The following is a 22,305-nucleotide window of genomic DNA, read 5'->3' on the forward strand; positions in this document are numbered from 1 at the left end:
CAAAAATGCGTGTACGCCGCTGCATTTTATCGTCTACGTATGTATGTATATAGGTAATACAGATGAATTATTTTTTGAACCGAGAAGATTATACACGTGAATAATGCATGCATTGTTTGATTAAATGGAATTCATATCGAATTTAAATACGGCTTAGCTAGAAATAATACGATTAACAGCTTATTCCGTTTGTTAATCTTCTCTACAGTTTATATACACACACACACTATTGTCGCTCCTATATATTTACGTGTACATATACGCGACATTCGTATGTATTCGTATCCACCCTCCATCGCTCTTAATTCTTCTCTCCGTATTTTCACCCTGAACTCCAGCTCGGTGTACGGTAAGATTCACGCACGCTGCAACGGGGATAAAAATGTGTGCTACCTAACCCAACTTGACTTCTTTCAAACTAGGTAAAACTATTATTTATACGAACCTGCATCTATTGTATACAATAGATTCTCGACGCGCGTGGTTACGACGTCGATCCATCCATCCATCTATCTATCTATCTATCTTCTATTTATACCTAGGTATGTAAAGTAATAATCGACAATTGCAGTAGGATAATACACACGTATAACTACATGCATAACGTACCACCCTGTTATATGATTATAGGTATACACGTAACCTTGGTCGATGGAAATTTGCAACGTTTATATACTCCGCCGATGTCTCCTCCGCGTATTGCAATACCACCACTACGGACGTGTAAATGCATCGTAACCTATAGTAATTTTACGAGGCATCCATACTCGCTTTGCATATCCTCACGTATGTACTCATTTCTATACACCCTTCCCTACGAATACGTTCCATACGCTCGTGCATACATATATGTATATATAAATATATACATATATATATTTATCGTCAAAAATTGGACGATGCCGACGTTGAGGGTGTAGAAGAGCGAGATGGAGTCGGTTTGTGGTATACCTATAGTCATGGTACAGTGGTTCCCGCAGCACAGCGGATATGATGAGGTGGTACGGACCGGAAATGACCCAGCCCTACCCTTCAACCCCTACTGCAGCTCAAAAACAGGTTCCTCTCCGCACTTAGCGCACGCCGGGTAAAAAAAACCTTATAATAATAATAATAATGACGACGACGATGATGATAATAATAACAACTACGGCCCACGTTCGCCGCCCTTCGACGATGCTTTTACGTACAAGCGTACGCGGTGTGCGTTCACTGTACATTGTACGCACGCCGAGAGAAAATGAAATCGCTAAGAAGAGAGAAGAAAAAGGAAAATAGATATGTTTATACGCATAGGCTGAGGGCGCAGGACTTCTGCTGCAGCCTCGCTTTTTTTTTCTATGGCTTTATATTTTGTCTGTGTGCAACGGGATGGATATCACATAGCTATGTACAAGCGTGCAACGATTGGGAGGGGGGGGGGGGGGTAATGTTATTGGTTTGAATTTTGAGAAAAAAAAAACAAACAAACAAACTTGCAACAAGTAAAATGAAGATGAAAAAAAAGCTCGATCGAGGGCGCATCCGGTTGTTCGTAGTCGTCTTCGTCGTCGTCTTCGTTTCTTTACTTGGGACGCACTGATTATATCGCGGTATAGATATACTGCAAGTTGTACGTACGTACGTACGTTACTATAACGTATAAGCGAGATACGCTGTGCGGAATCCGTTGTGTCGTACAAGCGGTGCAGTCTCTTTGTGTCGTCGGTCGTCCGACATTTTGCAGTAGGGTATAGTTTCCGTAAAAGGCTCTTCTCTCCTAAGGAAAAGCTAGGCCGGATCCGGGCTCGCCCCGAGTTCGCTGTATAAAATCTATATAATCTAATAGAAAAATTTATGTCCACCGTTGAATTCCTGTACACCATATCTCGCGAGGCACAAGCTTTATTCAACATTTTTCACACTGTTACCCACATCACCTACGCGACGTCGTTCCCTAGGATCACACTTGGACTTGGTTGCATTGTAGTTCCGAGTAGGTCGATGCACCCGATGACGATGATGATGATAATAATAACGGTAATAATAATCATCATCATCGTCACAGTCGTAAATAACGCTATACCGAGTATCGGCGATATCCGGACCCAAAAACTCATTTAAATATATATATATATCCATAAATGTGTGTATTCGTAAAGTTATGTACTCACGCACAGATGATCGTACAGTCTTCGGGTTCTCTTTTCCTTCTATATCGGTTCTCGAGGAAATTTGATTGCGGCGAAGTCTTCGCGTCGATAGAACGGAAAATGAAACAAAACGAAAAGATTCTACCCCGTAATTACCTGCGTGGAGTAAATTTCCAGGTGTTGCATGTGCACGCGCTCGAGACGGTGAGCTTTTTTTTTTTCTCGGTTATTTGTAAGTTGCACAAAATGCATATCCCACTGTATATACGTATACAATTTTCACTACACACATTGCGCACATCTCGAAAATGGCTCGATGATTTTTTTTTCTTCACAGAGAGAAAATTTTTTCTCCATTTTTCTTTTTCGTTCGGAGTTTTTGATTTTTTTTTTTTTTTTTTAGTCGCTTACCGCAACAGCACGGGTAAGAGGATACGGTTAAATGTAAAGGAAGGGCATTCCTTCTCGTGCGTATGGATTTTCTGTTTTCCGTCTCTTCCTCACTCTTTTTTTTTTTTTTTTTTTTTTTTTCCCTCTTTCTTTTTCTCTCTCTATTCCTATACGCCATATGGTCATTGGGCCCCACGCCGCATCGCCGCATTACCATCACCATCACCATCACCATCACCGCCGCCGCCGCCGTATTATATAGTTAAGATCCTCGTGGAAGGAATATAAGATCCGAGAACCCAAAAGACCGTGGCAATCATCCGTCCAAAAGTCTTCTGAAAAAAACGAATTTTTATAAAAAGAACGTAACGTAACGTGGTGATCTCGCGCAGCATAGGAAGCGGCACTCGTAGCGTATGCTATAATAAGGCCCCCCGCCCTAAAAACGAACCGACAACCACTGCACGTCTTCGGGGCGAATCGGGGGAACGAACTTTTTCCCCTGGTCTGTTTTTTTTTTTTTCTTTTTTTTTCCTTTTTCTCTTTCCTTTTTTCAACGCGTGTATAACTGTAACTCGAAATACGAGGGAGGAAAAACGAAAAAGTCGGTACTCCTCTTATAAAACCAACGTTGCTAAATTCGAAAAACCCTGAAAAAGGAAAAATCCAAATTCGAGCTCCGAATTGTCTTCCATTTTTTTTTTTTTTTTTTTTCTCAAGGGCGGAAAATCTGCTACAGGTTGTCGGTCACGTGTGTCATTGAAAAATGAAAACTCTCTTTATCGCGTACCCTTTGAACAAAATTGTCGAAAATTATATCTCCGCAATATTCGGTATTTCCAAAATGGAAAGGTCTTCGCGGTTCCTCCGGGATCCTACGTGGACGTAGGTACATAACGGAAGGGTGGTGGTGGTGCGCACACAGGTACCGAAAATTTCGCTTTGTCGAGAATTACCGGACAGGTAGAGAAAAGATGATCGTTGGAGAATTTCGAAGCTGGCAAAGTTGCGGTGTTCCTCGTTGTACTTACGCGCGCGTATAATATCTACCTGAGAGGTGCGTATCCGTTTGTAATTTTTGCGACCGATGTACGTGCAACGAAACAATGTCGAAGCGATTTCGAACTCCGCCCTCGCCGTGGGTACCTAAGAAAACCGACGAACAACCGACCACCCGAAATCCGTCCGTCCGTCCGTCCACTACTCTCTACCGCGAAACTCTTTTAAAACTACTTGTGCACCGCTCATCGGAATCGGGGACATCGACTCTACCTCTCCGCGTGGCGGCAGGTAGTTTCTCGGAGGATTAAAACCATTCCTCGACTTTTCTCTCTTTTATTTATTTATTTATTTTTTTTCTTTGCCCTTTCGCCTATTTCGTTTTTTACTCTTTCCAAAGTTGCCTTCTGAAAGTTTACCCGGATATCGTTTGTTGAAAAAATCTCATCGTCAGCCAGGTTCGGACGTGTAACGCATGTGCGATTTTCGTTCTCTCGGAGTGTTTATTTTTTTTTCTTCCTCCCATTTTTGCAACGGGGGTTCGTCTCCTCCTCCGTATCGATGCACCGATTTATATACATACATATATTTTTTTTTCATTATATTCCTAACGATGCGTGTGTACGTACGCTATCTTTCGTATACACACACGCACACACACACATTTACTTATACGCGTTGCGTTGTACCTGAGCGTGCGTGTGTGTCGGTGGGTTTCGGCGGTAGCTGCAGCTGTTCGCCAGGTGCGTTGCCCTGCGACCAATCGTCGAGCTTTATTCCCTCCCCATAAAATGCCCCTTCTCCAAACTCGGACGCGGAGGCTCGGTTCTTAACCTGTGGCACTCGCGTCCCGCGACCGCGTTCGATTCATAAAATTTACTACACGAGTCCCCACCCCACCCCCTTGCCGCCCCCCTCGTCGCCGTTATCTATCTCCGGTTTCGCCGATCCTCGTACCCCGAAAAATATTTTTTTAGCAAATATTTTTCAATCTCGCGCACCGAGTCCTCGGGACTCTGAAAATGTTTCTTCACCCTTTTTCCGGACGCCCCCGGAGTCGGGGTGAAATTTTTCGGTGTCTTCGGAGCGCTTCGGGTGCGCGAAAGACACGTACGGGAAAGTCTCGAAAGGGGGGGAACGAGAAGGGCCGTTAATATCGTACGTAAAAGGATCTCGCGAAGGCGACCGGAGGAACGAGCGCGGCGGCCACCCGCCTCGCCTCCTTCCTCCTTGTCGTTTAATTCGCGTTGCGCAACCCGCGATATAAAGTTGCCCCGTACAATTCTTAAACACCGGTACATGCATACCTCTGTACGTACGTACGTACGTACCTGCGGTCATCCGCGTTGATTCTCGAGAGCACGCGCGTGTGTTTTTGTAGAACGTGGTAAAAGCGGGAAGTGACAATGCTCGCCAAAGTATAGGTGTATGTATATTAAAAAAAAAAAAGGGGCGTGCAAAGAAAGCAAATCGCGATTTATAACGGCTATCTGAACCGAGAATTAAACCGCTAACGCGGAGAAGTTGTTTCCCGTTTAGGGTAAACGTCGGCTCTTTTGTGACCACCCGCATGTACAACCCGCGCGCCGTTCGTTGTACCTACGCTCGTATACGAATTCCATTTGAAATTATTATTTTCAAATGGAACGCCGACGGAGACACACCTTAGAAATATCTCGCCGCTAACCGTATCCACATCCAACCACCGTATGCGTACCACCGTTGCAATAATTCTTATTACACGTTCGAACGTCGGCGACGATAATTTCGATACGTGGGTAGGTAGAGGTAGACGCGTGCGTCTTGCGTCGTTTTTTTTTTTTTTTTATTCATGCACGTACTCCGAAAAAAAGAAAAATTCGTTCCAAACCGACTTTGTTGTCCGGTGAGAGGTATTATTTTTTTTCTTCCCTTTTTTTTTTCTCTCTTTTTTTCGCTAGACCAGAAACGGTAATAAAAAGTCAATCGGGTACAGAAGCGACTCACGACAGTACGGCACCCCCGGCGATCGTTCGCTAAATTGTGTACTACATCACATCGTGTGTTTGTATATTAATGCCGGTCAAAAACACGATGCATTTGGACGAAATTGAAAGTCACGTAAATCGGAAGCTCATTTTTCTCCTCTACGTTACTAGCTGACGTTGTATACAATCCCCTTCGATTCAATCCTCTCGATCCGTATCCAAATTTGTACATTACGTAACTCTCATCTCGTGCTTCTCGATTTTTCTTTTTCTTCATTTTTTTCATTTCTTCTTTGTATCGAGTATACGGTGAAAATAACGAGACAGAGGAATCTACTTATCACTCGGAGAAGTTGCTCGAATACGTTCGCAGGGGCGATAAAAGGTGGGAGGAGGGTATCTGGTCCGATCGAGCGTGGAAAAGTTTTTTTTTTCCCCCTCTTCTTCTTCTTTTTTTTGCTTTTTTCGGTACAGCGTGTACAGATCGAAAATGGGAAGATTTGTAAAACGAAGGAAAGAGGGATGAGAGATAAGAGGATGAAAATAGAAGGAATGAGGAGAATAAGGGAGGGGTCGGAAAATTCGAGAGTAGAATATCTTGTCACTTGAATATTTAAACCAAAGTGAGACCGGCGAACCAAAGAAATCCTCAAAAATCCTCGTGTACGAAATATCTCCACTCCGTGTTTCAGTATCTCGGCTGTAAAATATTTATCCGTTTAGAGACCAAAATATGTTTATGGAAAAATCGCTAAGGTTTTCCAGACGTTTTTTTTTTCTTTCCAAAAAACTAAAACGTCTCTTTCCATTTCAACGAAAAAGAAGAGGAAATTTTTCAACGAAAAATTGCGTTAAAATCGGTCAAGTTTCGAAAAATTTTTTCGTAAATTCTTCCGTCGCAAATCTGTTACGAACGTGGCCAGCAGGTATTGTATACCTGTGTGAAAAGTTGCGTAATTACGCCGACAGCGAGCAGTAGGTAGAGAGCGGTCGGTGGTAGTCGAGTAGCGGAGTCAAAAGTAGCGTAGTTATAACTACGGGAGCATCGGAAGCCGAGCATCTCTCAATTGGGCTCAGTGAACTGCGGCAGTATTTAAATTAGAGGCTGTGACAGCTGATCCAGTAGCCGCGAAACTGGGACGCGTCGGGCACAAGTAGTCCCTCTCGCTGTGCAATGTACGTACGTACGTCGGTCGGTGTAGAAAATCCGCGAGTAACGCACACTCGCCGTGCGCGTTAAAGCGGTCAGATCTGGGCGTCGTCGTCTCTGCGTTACAACGTTCGTCGGGTCTCCCTTATAGTTTTTCCGACCAACGAAAAACTGACCCCCACCCGACGAACGGTAGGCGAATTTTTCCTCGCCGTTGACGATCGATTTTTTTTTTGTAATTTTATTCCGCGTTCTACGCCAAGAAAAAGAAAGAAAATTATCAATCGTTACGGCGGAATGGAATTCGGTGGACGATTTTACGGGATTTTGGCCCGAAATCGATTTCCGGGGACGGGGGTCAGAGTTGTTGTGTTCCACCTCGTATCCGTAGGGTGGTAGGGCGATGTGGAAATTCCGGAATTGTGTGGTGTGGCTAGCCATGTGTAAGATATTTATCTTCCTCGCACACGCGTCGCTGTACGATGATTCATATTTGTATAAATTTTACCTCATTTCCCCCCCTCGTTCGCGTTTTTTTAACAAACTTCTATCCGCGTGATCTAATTTTTTCAATTTGTCATCGAGGAGAAGAAAGACGAGTAACTTTCTTCTTTTTCATAACGCACCGATCTTTATCGGAATCTAAATAGTGAAGAGGATTCGCTTCAATTTCTTTTATCACCTATGTATGTTAATTTTGGGTATTAATCTGCGTGCGGAATCTAATCAGTTATATATTATATTTACGAATAGTGAAAGTCCACGGAGATTTAGAAAAAAAATTGTAAATCTCTTCCTCTTTTTTTTTTCCTTTTCTTTTCTTTTTTTCCCTTTATCGGTAACTCGCCAATTTTGACGGATTATTTGTTATCGTCGATCGATTATACAGTCAACTGTACAAACGGAGTTCGAGTTTTACGGTGACTCGCGATAGGGTAGATTTTTATCTTAATTCCCTACAGCCCCCCAAATCTTGGTGCCGTCGAGGGCCGTCGTATAATTTAATTACGTCATCATTGAGTCGTTTAATCGAAAAGATACGAGGCGATTCCCCGATGAATTGGGTGCGAAAATTGGCAGTAACTAATTTTCTTCTATAGATTGCAAAAACAAATCAAATGGAACGAAAACAGTAACAGCAGATTTTCTAATTTCTGATTGCGTGAAAAAATATGACGATAGTAGTAGAAAAAAGAAAAAAAAAAAAACTGTAACAATTTGGATAAGATAGGGTGATACATGTGTTGGGTATTTTCGAATCTTGAGGGACGAATCTGTATGGGATTGATTGCTGGAATCGGATATATTACATAAATGGAAACGTGACGACGCTGTAGAGTTGATATCGCAAAGTGGCAATTGGATTTCGGTATATATGTGCAGCGTTTACAATCAGGTGATGTCTCGTTAGCAACAAAGTGTCTTTATCTGTGCTTAATTATTTTATCGTTAATTTAATCGCGATATTATCGTATCGACTCGTTATCTCGTTTTTTTCTAAGACTGTTTAATTGACGTAGGCGCGCCGATTGAAAAACGGTAATAATTGTGATCTGCAGTTAGACGATAAATCCAAAATGATGCGCCGTCGAATGAAAAGAATGGATGAATAAAAAACTGAGATGAATCGAAAACCTCCACGTCACGTACAGTTTGTCAAACGTTACACGCGAGTCAGTTCTCTCTCCGCATCTCTACGTACGTAGGTAGAGGATCATTGTGTATTATACGTTTTTTCTTTTTCTTCTTCTTCTTCTTATTTCATAGACGTAGGAGATTCTAGTCTAGATCGTTACGGGGTTGGAGGGGGAAGTTAATCGACGAAACAGATGTATCGGTGCCTCGTGTGATGCGATGTGTGTTCCATATAATCGCGAGCGTGTGAATGAGATCAAGATGATCTCCTGACTTTTATGAATAATATCGAGTAAAAAATTTTTTCCACCTAATGATTACTCGATCGATTGCATGGGTGGATGATTTTGGCTTTCAGATTTGGATATCTGAGCTGATTATACGTGAGATCACCCTTGAAAAGCCAAAAAAAAATTCGATTTTTGAGCAAATAATAAATCATTTTTTTAATTGGGTTTAATATGCTTTTCTGACGTATTTTGATCTCGGGAATCTGAATCCGAAAGAAAATTTGACCTAGCTCTGAAATTGACCGAGTTATCGCCAATTTTCAGCTTTTTGGGGTCAAAAATAAAAAATTGATTTTTTAATCTATCTTAATGCAATTTGAGCTCAGGAATCCGAATCTGGGAGAAAAATTGATCTATCTGCAAAAATGACCGAGTTATCCCCATTTTTTCGCATTTTTTGGCATAAATTTGAGGATATCTCGAAGGGAAAAAATCGTAGCTCAATTTGGACAACGGATTCGTGTTCCTGAGGTCAAAATACATAAGAAAAGTGCCATACGATCAATTTTAAAAAATAAAAATTTTTGGCCAAAATTTGAAAAAATCGTAAGGGGTACCCCTTGGAAAAATCTCAAATTTTGGGCAAAAATTTTTATTTTTTAAAATTGATCGTATGGCACTTTTCTTATGTATTTTGACCTCAGGAACACGAATCCGTTGTCCAAATTGAGCTACGATTTTTTCCCTTTGAGATATCTCCATTTTTATGCCAAAAAATGCGAAAAAATGGAGATAACTCGGTTATTTTTCAAAATAGATCAATTTTTCTTTCAGATTCAGATTCCTGAGCTCAAATTACATTAAGATAGACCAAAAAATTAATTTTTTATTTTTGACCCCAAAAAGCTGAAAATTGGCGATAACTCGGTCAATTTTATAGATAGGTCAATTTTTCTTTCAGATTCGGATTCCTGAGGTCAAAATACGTCAGAAAAGTGTATTGCAATCAATTCTTAAACTACTTCAGTTTTGGCCCAAAAATCGATTTTTTGTTCACTCAAAAATCGATTTTTTTTTGGCTTTTCAAGGGTAATCTCACGTATAATCAGCTAAGGAATCCAAATCTGAAAGCCAAAATCATTTACTCATGCAATCGATCGAGTAAACATCAATTATTCGCTGCTGGGAGCAGAAAAATTAAGACATATCGCTTGGTTTTAGTCGTAGACACACTTTGATTCGTCGCAATCCATGCATGGGTCGAAATATTATTCGAATTTCTCAATTCACCAGCAAACCCGAGTTTTGCTGGAGTTAGGTAGCCACGGGCGCGCGGTTTGTTGTGGGGCGTCACCTCTGCTCAGCCCCCAAGGTGACGTCTCACAACAAAGCGCTACGCTCCTGGCTACCAGACTCCAGATAAGCTCGGGCTACTCGACTCAACTTCAATTTTAAGTCAAAATAAGAGCATGTAATTTTTTGATTTTATACTTGAATTACAAAAATAATAGGAAAAAAATTCTGAACAGTGAACGAGTAAAAAACAATCACAATCGACAATTTTTGCAGATAGATCAATCAATTTTTCTCCCAGATTCGGATGCCTGAGGTCAAAATACACAAGAATAGCCTATAAATCCGAACCATAAAAAAATGTTCATTTCTTACTCCAAAATTGACAAAAATCCTATACAATACATTCGTATAATTATTTTATAATCTAAGAAAAATCTTCTAGAGACAGATATACAGCAAAGGGTCGTTGAACTTCGCCTTGGCTATCTCGTCTTATTCTTTTTCTTCTTCTACTTTTTCTCTTTCCTTTTATTTTTATTCTCTTTTTTCAGCTTATATACCAACGCGTGTGTCCTGTACGCATATACATAGGATTTTATATACATATATATATATATTAAATACATTATATATAAACGATGGTCCAGCGAGAGAATATAATTGTCCGAGCCAAACGCGTTGTATGTATGTACACGTACATGTATACACACACGCTTCACGTGTACTAAAAATAAATATTTCTAATTAGCGAAACAGTTTTGCGTAATACGATATAAATACAAATTCTTACCAGTTAGCACGGCAGATTCAAAACCCTCATTTTTTGATATACTGCAGAAAAATGTGTACCATATGCCTGTACCGTATATGAATCGGAAACGAAAGAATCGCGAGTACGTTCCAAATCTAACCCAAAAACTTTGTTAGAAAAGAGGAGAAAAAAAAAAGGAGGATAAAGAGGAGGAGGAGAATGTTGAGATCATTCCGCAAGAGGAGAGAGAAAAATTTCTCAATCATTCGGCGTAGGACGCGGTACATACATAGGTATGCGTTACTAAAATATTATTCAAATCGTTGACTGATTATTCATTAAAGTTAGTTTTTTTTTTTCTTTTTTTGGTAAATAACTTTTCGAATTCCGTAGATCGATGAACTCGACCTTCTCGTAACCGCACGAGTGGTAGAAAAGCGCGCTGTAACGTATAATATGTGCGTAAGAAAAGAAGGTATTCGACGAACACTGAGAGCGTACAGCATCAGCATCAGTTATCTCGCACCGTGTGCGTAACATGGGTGGTATTAGCGGCGTAGGATAAAAAGGAAAAAGTGAAAAGTCGAGGCGACTCTTTCCTCTCCATCTTTCTCCTTCTATTTTTCATATCTTTCCTTTTTCTTTTTCTTATTCTTTTTCTTTTTTTCTCTCATTCCCTATTCAGTCGTACCCACAAGGAATGAATTCTGCCTTTTCTCTTCGTCGTCCTACTACTACTCTTCGGCGTCAGGCAGTCTAGCAACCGAGTCGTCTCTCTAGCGTACAGCGAGGCGCATTCACTTCGCGGGTATACGGGTGCCACCGAAGCTTTAAACGTGGAGATTTATAGGCGTGCAACCACCGCGCAAGTTTAGAACACCTCGAAGAGCGCCGCCGCTGGCTTTTGAAAATACCGAATTTTGCGATTTTCATTCCGTATTACCGAACGAGCCGCGTTCGTGTCTCTTGGCAAAAATTAATAATCTTCGCCTTACGTCATCCCGCAAAATACACCGTCGAGGCTGCTGACGTCGTTTTTTCGGGTTTTTTTTTCTCTCTCTCTTCTCTTCTCTTCTCTATCCGCAATCGCTGCAACCCCGTACGATTTTTCGGCGGCAACAGGTGCGACAGTAACAATGATGATAATAATTTTGCGTGAGAAATAACGCAGACTCCTGCATCGTCTTACTCTCCGTTTTGACGCGGGCTACTACGGTTACCAATCCTCTGTACACGGGGAAAAAGTGTCCACCAAAAGCAACAGGTAGTCGCCGCTAACCCCCCCCCCCCTGCCTGCTCTTCGAGTAGCGTTCGATCTCACCCTCCATTTTACTCTTGTAAATAATCTCTCTCTCTCTCTCTCTCTCGTCTTATTTGCGCGGACATTTTTTAATCGATCTTTTCTCTTCTCTTCGCTACTCTCCTCCCCTAGCCCGTTGACGCTCCGATTAGTTTGCGACTAAATCCGAAGAACCGCAACTGCTTCAATTCTCTCCTCCGACGTCAATTTTTCTATCTTTTGGAATTTTGATTTTTGATTTTTTTTTCTTCAAACGGTCGTCGACAGAGGAGGAGGAGAGGAGGTTTTCTTCTTCTTTAGTTCTGCCGTAGTTGTGTTGCGTTGTTGGTGGTGGGGACTCTGAACTCTACCTACCTACAGTCTCCTACGAATATAACGTCGTATGCGGAGAGTCCGAGAGACTCGAGGCTCGAGGGCAAAAGCAAATCAGTCAGCTTCACACCACCAAGAGCTAACCAACTCTCTAGTGTTTAAACTCCGCGGAGCTACGCCGTTCACCGATAAATGTTTTCGTTGCGATCGAATATTGTTTGAACTGTTTCCAATATATTTTTTTTTTTTTTTCTCCATCGTCCGGTAGCGTCTGCTCGGAAATTTTTGGTGGATCGACCGATTTCTACTTTCGATCTTCGTCGATCTTAAAAAGGAAAACAAGAAATCACGAAAAAAAAAAAATGGACAGCTTTTTGTCGTTACAACGGAGATTGTGGTGGATTTGATTTTTTTTCAATCCGCTCACCGCATCCGTCGATCGATTCGGACACCGTCGCAGGAGAGGTCGGGAGGGTCTGCGTATACCGAATTCCGTACGGTACATACGTAGTGAGATTTTTAAAGAGTCGAAAAATTCCCGTTCGTCGCACGCCGCGCGCGACTCGTACAGATTCGAAAAGTCTAGAGAGAGATGTGAGAAAAGAGATGTGTCGGTGATAAGGTATTAAAAATAACCAACGGTGTGTGTTTCACTCCGGACACACGACGGAATCGAAGCTGACCGACCACACCGCCGAGGGGGGGAAAAAAATGTCGCGCGAAGAGCACGGAAAATCGTTGACAATTTTTGAGTAACTTCGAAGTCCATCTACGCGAGGATAAAAAATATGGAACGACGAACGTCGAACTGCGGATGCAACAACGATTTCAAAAACAACCCCGACTTCCTGATGAACCAACGAAATTTCAAACTGGGCGACTTGGGCGTCGCGGCTTTCGAGCAACAGAATCGTTCGGAGTTCCGACGGTTCGTCTTCGACGAGGGCGAACGATTGTCGAGGGCGACAATTTCCGAGGATTCGTCGAGGACGCGGCGAGGGAACGCGGGAATCTTGCACGAGAACCGAAGACCTTCGTCCTCCGGCGGGAACGTCCTGCCGGACGAAGCGAATCCCGCCCCCGAAAATCATCCGCACCGCGGACCCCGCGAACCGGGGACGAGGGAAAACGGTCGCCACAATTTGAAGCGAAGTCAAATTTCTGCCTGCCGATACTCACCGTCGCTGTCCGCTTCCTCGTCGCCGAATTATTGGAAACAGTATTACGCCGGACAGGAGAGCGGGGTAACATTTCAATTAACTCAACGATCAAATTTTCTGATCATTTCGAAAGAGTCATTCGAAAATTGACGCTTTCCGGTGGAGTTTTCAGAATCAGAGTTGGTTTGGTTTTTCAAAATTTTTCTTTCTCTCATCGGAAAGAACAAAAAATAATTTATCACCAATCCGTGCAGATACGATAAATACTCGACGATAATAACGATGAGGCCGTACCGGCTGGGCGTCTCAAACTGAAAATTATTAATTACTAATCGTTACACGTATAATATTAGTCGCTAGTCGTTGATACGTGGGCTGACTATAGTGAGGTGAGAATCGACCAGGTGTGCGATACGTACGCCAACATTTCACCGTGCACAATCTACAGGGTGTGACGAAAAAAAATTCTTTCGCCGAGGTGGAATTCGAGGAGCGATCGTTTTGCTCCAGAGTTCGCAACGGTATTCAACAATTTCGGCGAAGGCTGAATTCGAGTCTCTTAAACTTTTTGGACAGACGCGAACCTACTTTTTGATTTTAGGGTGAAAAAAAAAAAAAAAAAAAAAGGAGAATTGGGAATCTGACGAAAACTGAAAATCTAGCCCGGTTTCGCGGACATCCGTTGAAATTCCGAACGCCGATCGCTTCCTCTCGGCGTTCGATGGAAATGGGAAAACTGGATAGGAGAATGGAGATTTTTTTTTACACCCCGTACGTAGCGTATAGGTACAACGTCGAGTCGGTTGTAAGGTAATAATAATGGGTGCCGCGCGTCGTCGGAAACCTTAGCCACCATAACATATTTTCCATTATACATATAACGATATGTACGGGCGGCGTACGTACGTATACTATGTACCGATATTCGAGCGTGTGTGCGCGCAGAGTACGTGAATACGATACACGTTGAATAGCGCGAACATGTCCCCACCGCGAGTAGGTATTTATTATATTTAATAAACTTCGAACCCTGAAACGTTTCCATTCGCGTGTATAGCACAACCGAATTGTAAATCGAACGAAGAGTTGTCCTGTGAGCAACGCTGATATATCGAACCGAGCGATCTTCGCCCTCCTATTTCATTTCACACCCCGCACATGTCGTCGTTGTGTTGTACCGATTTTCTGTAAAACGAATTTGAAGTATTTAATAATTTTTTTTTTTTTTTTTTTCTTTCACGAGGGGGAGGAAATACAACGGCGGACAACGCCAGGTTTGATTTTGCTCAGGGTTGAATTTCGCGCGCGAAATTCCCGAATTTTCGCAAGTGGACGGGCAAAAAAAAAAAAAAAAAACAAAAAATAAAGGGAAGGAGAGAACGAATAACGCGCGCATCTTTTCGTTGGAAGCGATCCTATAACGTACTTAGGAAATGACGCGTCCGCGCACCTGGTGCGTACAAGTATTTTATCTGTGGGCCAGATCGTCGATACGTACAAGCGAAGCGGTTACTTCAGGGTTATTTCATTTTACTTTATTTTTCATACCGGGAGATTAACCGCCTGCACGGAGATCTCCGCTCTGCTATATCTATATATATATTAGAAAATCCGTAAGCGGGAATACAAGCAACGCGACGTCGACCGCGGTACTCGCGAATGCGGAGGTCGAAGGTCGCCGTCGGTGCGAGTCCATAATATAATCGACGAACGACGACGATCCCTACGTAACGAAAGGATGAAAAAATAATGGAAAAAGGAGAGATAAAGAAAACGAGATAAAAGGGGGCGGGGAAGGGGGGAAAGAAAAAAAGGTTTCGTCCGTGGCACACGCGTATTAAAAAATGTTCCCTCCCCCCCCTGTCCGCAGGTTACCGGCGAGCGCGCGCGGAATCGCGTATAGCGTCACGATATTTACCTTATAAAGTTGGATTGTAATATATTTATATATCCCACGATTGTAGAGGCTATACGCCATTTATGTCCTTAATTTCAACTCGGTCTTGGTCGCTCTCTCTCTCTATCTCTGCGCAAGAGATACACGACGTGTATAATGTGTGTGCGTGCGCGTAACAACCAACGCACACGTTGACTCCGATCGCGATCGGTCATCGCGAAATAGCTAAGTCAGTCAGTCAGTCAGTCAGTCTCTTTGTTCTCCTAGTTGGAAATTCAGAAAAATCATCGACTTTCGATCCGACGTCACACGTGCGCCTCGACTTATCTCTCTCTCTCTCTCTCTCCCTCTCTGTATTCTCAACGTCCATCCGTAACCAGAGCGCGATCATCGTCGCATATCATTTGCGTCAATTTTTCCCTCTGACTCGACAATTTTCAATCGTTTTCTATACTCTCTCTTCCCCATCCCCGTATCGCGATCGGACGTATCTTCGATCCAACTAATATTTTGTCGTTTCAATTAAAATCGCACACGTTCGCCTGTAAAAAAGGTCGATTTACTTCGACGGAATTTCCCGTCTGCAGTGGCGAGAGGGAATCAACAGGTACACAGAAACGTATATAGATATATATATATATATATGCTTACATATGTACACACCGACTACATTTATATGCAGACCTCTCTCTTCCGTGCTTTTATATGTACACCGAATTAGAACGCGGGGGTGGAAATATGCACGATGTACTACAACGCGCGTTGTACAGGAAATTGTTTCCGGGATGAACGCCTAATGACGTATTTATTTATACGTATACACGTAACGTGTACGTAAACTAAAATAAACATTGAATAAGTTCTCGTCTGCTGGTACAATCGGGTGGTCATTTACGCGGCGAATGTCCCTCTCGTCGTACCGTGGTCGTCGTGTGGCCCGACGATTTTTCAAACGAGGAAAAAATAGAAAAAACAACAACAACAACAAATCTATGAAATGTGTGAAAAACTAGAAGCCCAGAGAAATGCGAGATCCGCGGTTTGTCGTCGGCTACCGCCGACGTCGTTCAAGGACACCCGGGGATCGGAAATTCGATCGACTATTACCACCACCGACCGTTTTAACTCGCCTCCGTACCCGCCGATACCTACCGCGTAATTGTCAACGGGAGCTCACACGTTCGACGAAAAATAACGAACCAACGTAGCGTAGCGTAGCGTTCGAAGGACAATTTTCAACGACCCTTCCGAAGTTCGTTTGTACCGAATATCCCCCTCGAGTATATTATACTGCACACGACTCATCTGCGACGGTCAGGTGTTACCGATACGCACGCAGGTACAAGCCATGTGTATCGGATCGTTCCCACGGTCCATCGGACTAACGAGTCGATGATAATTTATAAAATGTATACAACGCACGTGAATTAGAGGGGGGAAGAGAAAAAATAATAGCGCTTAAATGTTTCGTACTAGGCAAAAAAAAAAGGGAATAGAAAAAAACGTGCCACGGAGGATGGGGGGGAGGGGGGGGGTTAGAGAACAGAACGTCCTCGTCCTGTGTAATGAGATAAAATTCGACGATAAAGACACCTGCACCTCACGAGTCTCCGTAGGATGTTAAGGTTACACAGTAACCCGTGAGGACGTGTAGGTTGTATTATACCACCCGATGCACCTGTGTCTCGAGATGACGATGACGATGATCTTGTAAGCCTCTAGTCCAGGGTAATTAATGGAAGTTTAATTTACTTCTCCGGTATACCCCATTTCGTTCGCATATATATATATATATTTATATATATTTTTACGTCCAATTTCGAAGAAGTTTTTCTTACGATATATACGTGCAATAAAACGCTTCCGTACACGTGCGTGTACAGACGATGAGTTTAACAGTAAGAGAAGAGAAGGAAGAAGGATTATTTTGTAAGATACTCCGATAACCGTGTTTTAAGGGACGTTGAAAAAATTGTTCGCTCATTCCGTTCGAAAATGAGTAAATAAACGAGCGAAATTTATCGGCGAATCGAAAGGAGTGTGCGTGCATAGGTGAAAAATGCGATGCTCGCTCTTTCTCTGCACGCTACATGACAATGCGTTGCACAAAAAAATAAAGTAAGTGAGAAAGGAAGAAAAGAAAAATGCATGTCTGGTATTAAAAGAGGAGTTAACATCTATGTGGGTTTTAAGAAAGGAGGCAGGTGCTCACTCCGAATATATGCGGGTCGATGTACAAATGGAAGAGTCTTATGTGAACGCGAAGATAAATTATTACTTTTTCTGTGTACACGCACTACCCCCAGTATTTTTTTTTTGTCTTTCTTTTTTTTTTTTTTAATTTATTTTGTTCCCTTTTTTATTTCTTGAAAATAACGAGCTACGGGGGGGTTGAGAGTAGTCTTGAAAATTGAATAGATATATAGATCTGGGTGAGAACGACACGTTGTTCCGATTGACGTAAATCAATGCCTCGGACATTTATATTACTGTAGAAGAATTGCTGACGTATTCCGTATCCGAGAAAAGGGATCGAGACTTGGAAAGGAAAAAAGCACTTGCTCTACGAAATATATTGAAATTCTCGTACACACATAGTGCCGATTCATTTCTATTATATGTGACATTGTACATATGTGATACAAGTATATACATATCGATTTCGTTATTTATACATGTTAAGTAATATCGGATGTGTCGCCTTTGTATAAGCTACGCCGTTGTTAAGATGCGGTCGAAAATTTATCGAAAATTAATTTCAACGCGAAATTCTGATCGATGATGGGACGTGTATAGAAAAAAAAAATAGTTTGAGAAAACGTTGGCGGGCGATGTTTGCGATTGGTCGAAAAAAACGTCGAACCGACTCCCACCCGACTGGACATCTACCCCTTGTAGCTGTATAACGTACAAAGGAAGTGGAGATATGTAAATGTAAATGTTCGTGTAAGTGGACAGAGGAGTAGAGATAGAAAAAGACTAAGAAATAGAAAAGGAAAAGGAAGCGCACATCGAGGGTCCCCGATACCTCCACTCGACAGTATCGCGGTATCCTTCGTCAAATGCGGGTAGAACATTTTTCTTAGCTCTTGAAATTTTACTCTCATTTTTCGTACCGATTAATCGCCGAACCTCGCCAATATTCGTCTGCAGTTTTACACCGGATTCGTATCAACTGTTATTGTTTTTTTTTTTTTTTCTGCAATCTACTCTTTGCGCGAATAATTTTGATCGGAAGAATGTTCGTACAACCGATCGGTGGTTTTTACGGAGGTCAGAAAATGGTACCGATCATTATTCCCACTATCATAATCAACTGTGATTCGAAGGCGTCGTGTGAAATTGTTTTTGGAAATTTTTTAAAATATTTTCAACCAATTAATCGACCCTTTTTTTTATTAATTTTTGTTTGATTTCAGTATGGCTCCGACGAATTTGGTCAGGACTCTCCAAGGTACACCTCCCCGAAAGCAGCCACACTCTACGCCGATCCCTATTATATTGGTAAGTTTTTGAAAACGTCGCAATTATCGCCAAGCAACGGATAAAAAAATGAGAAGTCCTTCTTCTCATTTTCTTTGGATTTTCTTCGCTTTTCTTTTACTCGAGAGCTGGACGTTCATTTTGACCACAATATCATCCGAGTTGCAAACAACCGCAATATGTTACACGTTCTTCGATACTCCTTTTCTTCGTATAATTCACCACCCCTCGCAGATGTTAGACGATAACTTCTCCCCCGTGTGTGTGAGCCGTCCCCATAGCGAATCCATTTTCATTGCTTCTCGTATTCGATAAGAAAAGTGAGAAAAACTACGAGCGGTCCCAATTTCAGTGGAAGTTTCGGCGACACGGAAATAACGATACTTTGACAATCGTCTCACAATGAGCGTCGGTATTGAGGATGGAAAAACTTTGATTACAGGCGTTGGGTGATCAGAGTTGATTGAATATTATTAACAATCATCAGCGTTCAATGGAATCCGAGCTGATTTTATCTCAATAATTTTCAGATGGGAGCGGAGCAGGAGCGGGTCCTGGTGATCCGTGGACAGGAGGAACCGGCGGAGTACAACCTCCGTACAGTGGATACGCACCATCTCATTTGGCACAACCAGCCTACCCCATGCACTTACCCCACGACCCCATGGTGAGCCTTTTTTTTTAACGTCGAATTTCTACAATACGTGGAATATCTCGAAAGGGGAGGGTCAGAGTTTCATCCCAACGAAGTTGCGCAGTGAAAAAGAATATTTTGGGAACTTTGAAAGGAAAATATGGAGCCGATAAGCCATTTTTTAGGATAATTTTCATCGATTACCGTCTTCTAATATCCTCGTGTTCGCCTCTCTGAAAAGTACACCAGAGTATTGAGAGACCGAAAGACCGAAAACCCTGCGACAGTGCTGCAGTATAAGCTGCTACTGAATGAGTCAGGGTATCTATATTTAGATCCTAAGCTCTCCTGCTACATCATGTTTCGTATAGTCAAGTGCAAGTAGCCTCTGATGTTTGATTTACGCAATTGAACTGGCTAACGATAACCCGCGTACACGCGACTGTACAAATTTTATTTCCTCAATAGAATAATGTAGAACTATTTTCAGAAACGATTTACAAGAATTGACGATAAATCGTTGATGGATAATAAGTCCCAGCGGCGTAATTCGACGACAATTATATTGACCCTGGTTCCATCGACGATGTTGCGATATAAATTGTTCTCGATTTTTTTCAGGCATACTCCGCAATATCGCCAAACGGTGAGACGGCGGCACCGATTCTCGGTTCGGCAGTAACGAGCGCAGCTTCTTTGCCACCTATGTCGACGTTTAGAGGCAGTGCGGCTGTCGCAGCGGGAAGTGGCGCTGGAGCTCCCTCACCTGCATCGTTGCAATACAGTCATAGCCCTGGAGCACCACCACCAGCCCCTAGTGCACCTAGTGCGACAACAAATAATCAACCGACGACGGGAGATACCCTTGGCAAGGCTCTTGCCTCTGTTGTGAGTGCAAGAGTACGTGTCGTCTCACGCATCTCATTTCAAATAAATAAATCGATAAATAATTGATCGGATGTTGAGGAGAAATTTTCTGGAGATTTTTAAGAGAATTCATCGTTACTGAACTTTATTGCGTTTCAACAGATTTACCCTACGGACCAATCGGTATCTAGCTATAGCAGTAATCCGTCGACACCGGTTAGTTCACCTCCTCCGTTAACTGGCTCTGCACCAGGTTGGGCCTCTGGAACAGCTCCAGTTTCTCCACATTTTGCCGCGGATCCCAATCGCGGTGGAACCATTCACATGGTAAGTTCTGTCAAATAATGTGCTCATTATTTATTCATCTTTCATACATTTTTTTTTCCACATACGTACTTCAAACGGTTTGGCAAAGCCTGCTCTTACACCACTGTGATTATAACTGCAGAAAAACTATACAGCTTTTTAAGATTTTATTTACCGATTGTTCATCGTAACGTTGTAATTTTTAATAAGCAGCAATCGTGCTGTGGACTCCGAGATTTTAGAAAACATGGGGAAAAAATAGTACAGTTTTTTACATGCATATTTACTAATGTTCTGCATTTATATGCTATTAAATATCTGAAATATTATGCCGGTTTTCTACCCTCCTCCCCATGTCGTTTGTAGGCTTTGAAAAATCAAAGAGAAAGTGAGATATTCGGATTACCCCATAGAGAATTAATTATTTTAAATACAAATAGCTTTGGGGTTGCACAAAGCATGAGAGCGTGCACCATAATTAATATTTATTTTTGTGTTGTCTTTCGTTTAACTTTTTTTACCTTTTCTTGTTTGTGTGAACGTTGTGTTGACTTGGTTGTTTTGGTTTTGTTGTTGCGTTGGTGTTGTGTGTGAAGCCGGCGCCAGAGCAGCAGAGGCTAGATGATGCCATCGGCTTCCTGCGTGACCACGCCGAGGTGAGGATCACCGATTTTCATTTATTTATCATTATGTACTAATCAATGGGACATAGGTACCGCTGTCTTCATGACGCTGCATTGTCATCACAACATTGATAAAAGTTGTTGCTTTCATTCTTTTTTGTTTAATTATTTTGTACTCGATTCTTTGTTACATTCCTTTTAATTTTATTCATTTTGATTTATTCATTTTTTTTTTTTTTATATTTACTCAATTTATTTCTATGACAGTACGCTCGCCGCTCTTCTCTCACCTTTGGCCGGTATGTCGATAGTTAAAAAAAAAATTGTCACTTTTCCATAAGATGATAAGATCCTGACAAAGATGGCTGAAATGTAATCGAGTCGGGCATGTCGTATTCTGTTGGTACAGGGAACACGGATGGAAGAAAGACTGGATGACGCGATCAATGTACTGAGGAACCACGCGGAGAGCCAGCTAGGCTTACATCTTGCACCTGTTGGACCCCACACCTCGTTATACTCTCACACCTCACCGCCGCAGTTGGATCATATGGTAATAATCATTGGAGTAAATCAGGGTTCATGAAACTCTTTCACAATTTTCTAATCAAAGACTCTTGCACAATTTTTCCTGCACAAGAATCTGTGAGTGACCGAAGTTTATCAATAAATTTTCCTGTTCAATTACAGACGAGTCCTCATCCTGCGGTTACTGTTGCGCAACCCCAAGGTTCATATCCAGGTCTGACACCGACACCCGACACAGATGGTTCCATCAAAATCGAAAGGTTACCTGCATCCAATGCCAGTAAGTTAATGTCCATTATTAATTGCGATTTTAATATTTGAACATAGAACATTCGGATCCTTTTCTGTAATAGGTCGGGCTAGAAACTACTGACTTCAACTTGTCTATTTTCATTTTCTGTATCAAAACTTTGATCATTCGTGGTAAATGGCAGTCGTGTATTTCTCATATGGATATCTTATAGAGAGTTTCCATTGTGTATTACATCTGATATAAATACCTAAGCTGTTGCAAACGTATGTTTTATACACGTATGTTTTATGAGCGGGCATCCATTATCTACTTGTACTCTTGCGACACATAAGGCTATGCCCAAAATAGGATTTTACTTGGTCACTTCCTGTTTTTAATTGGCAGTTAAATGC

The 22,305-nt window shown here is 42.0% G+C and overlaps 1 protein-coding gene across 14 annotated transcripts in view; it reads left to right on the forward strand.

Moving 5' to 3' along the window:
- Nucleotides 1–22,305, forward strand: part of LOC105684708 (transcription factor 12) — a 49,868-nt gene that overhangs the window by 20,580 nt on the left and 6,983 nt on the right. For 3 of the 14 annotated variants that reach the window (XM_020851611.3, XM_020851615.3, XM_020851620.2), the window contains 7 exons: nt 18,639–18,723; nt 19,233–19,369; nt 19,958–20,236; nt 20,366–20,530; nt 21,106–21,165; nt 21,533–21,685; nt 21,823–21,940. In XM_020851611.3, coding sequence (XP_020707270.1) covers nt 18,639–18,723; nt 19,233–19,369; nt 19,958–20,236; nt 20,366–20,530; nt 21,106–21,165; nt 21,533–21,685; nt 21,823–21,940 — 997 coding nt within the window. Of the gene's footprint in view, nt 1–12,304; nt 13,407–18,638; nt 18,724–19,232; nt 19,370–19,957; nt 20,237–20,365; nt 20,531–21,105; nt 21,166–21,532; nt 21,686–21,822; nt 21,941–22,305 lie in introns of those variants that run through there. The other 11 variants (XM_020851609.3, XM_020851614.2, XM_020851610.2 and 8 more) reach the window with 8 other exon arrangements.

This window comes from Athalia rosae, chromosome 7 (genome assembly GCF_917208135.1).
Source record: "Athalia rosae chromosome 7, iyAthRosa1.1, whole genome shotgun sequence".
Classification (NCBI taxonomy): domain Eukaryota; kingdom Metazoa; phylum Arthropoda; class Insecta; order Hymenoptera; family Athaliidae; genus Athalia; species Athalia rosae.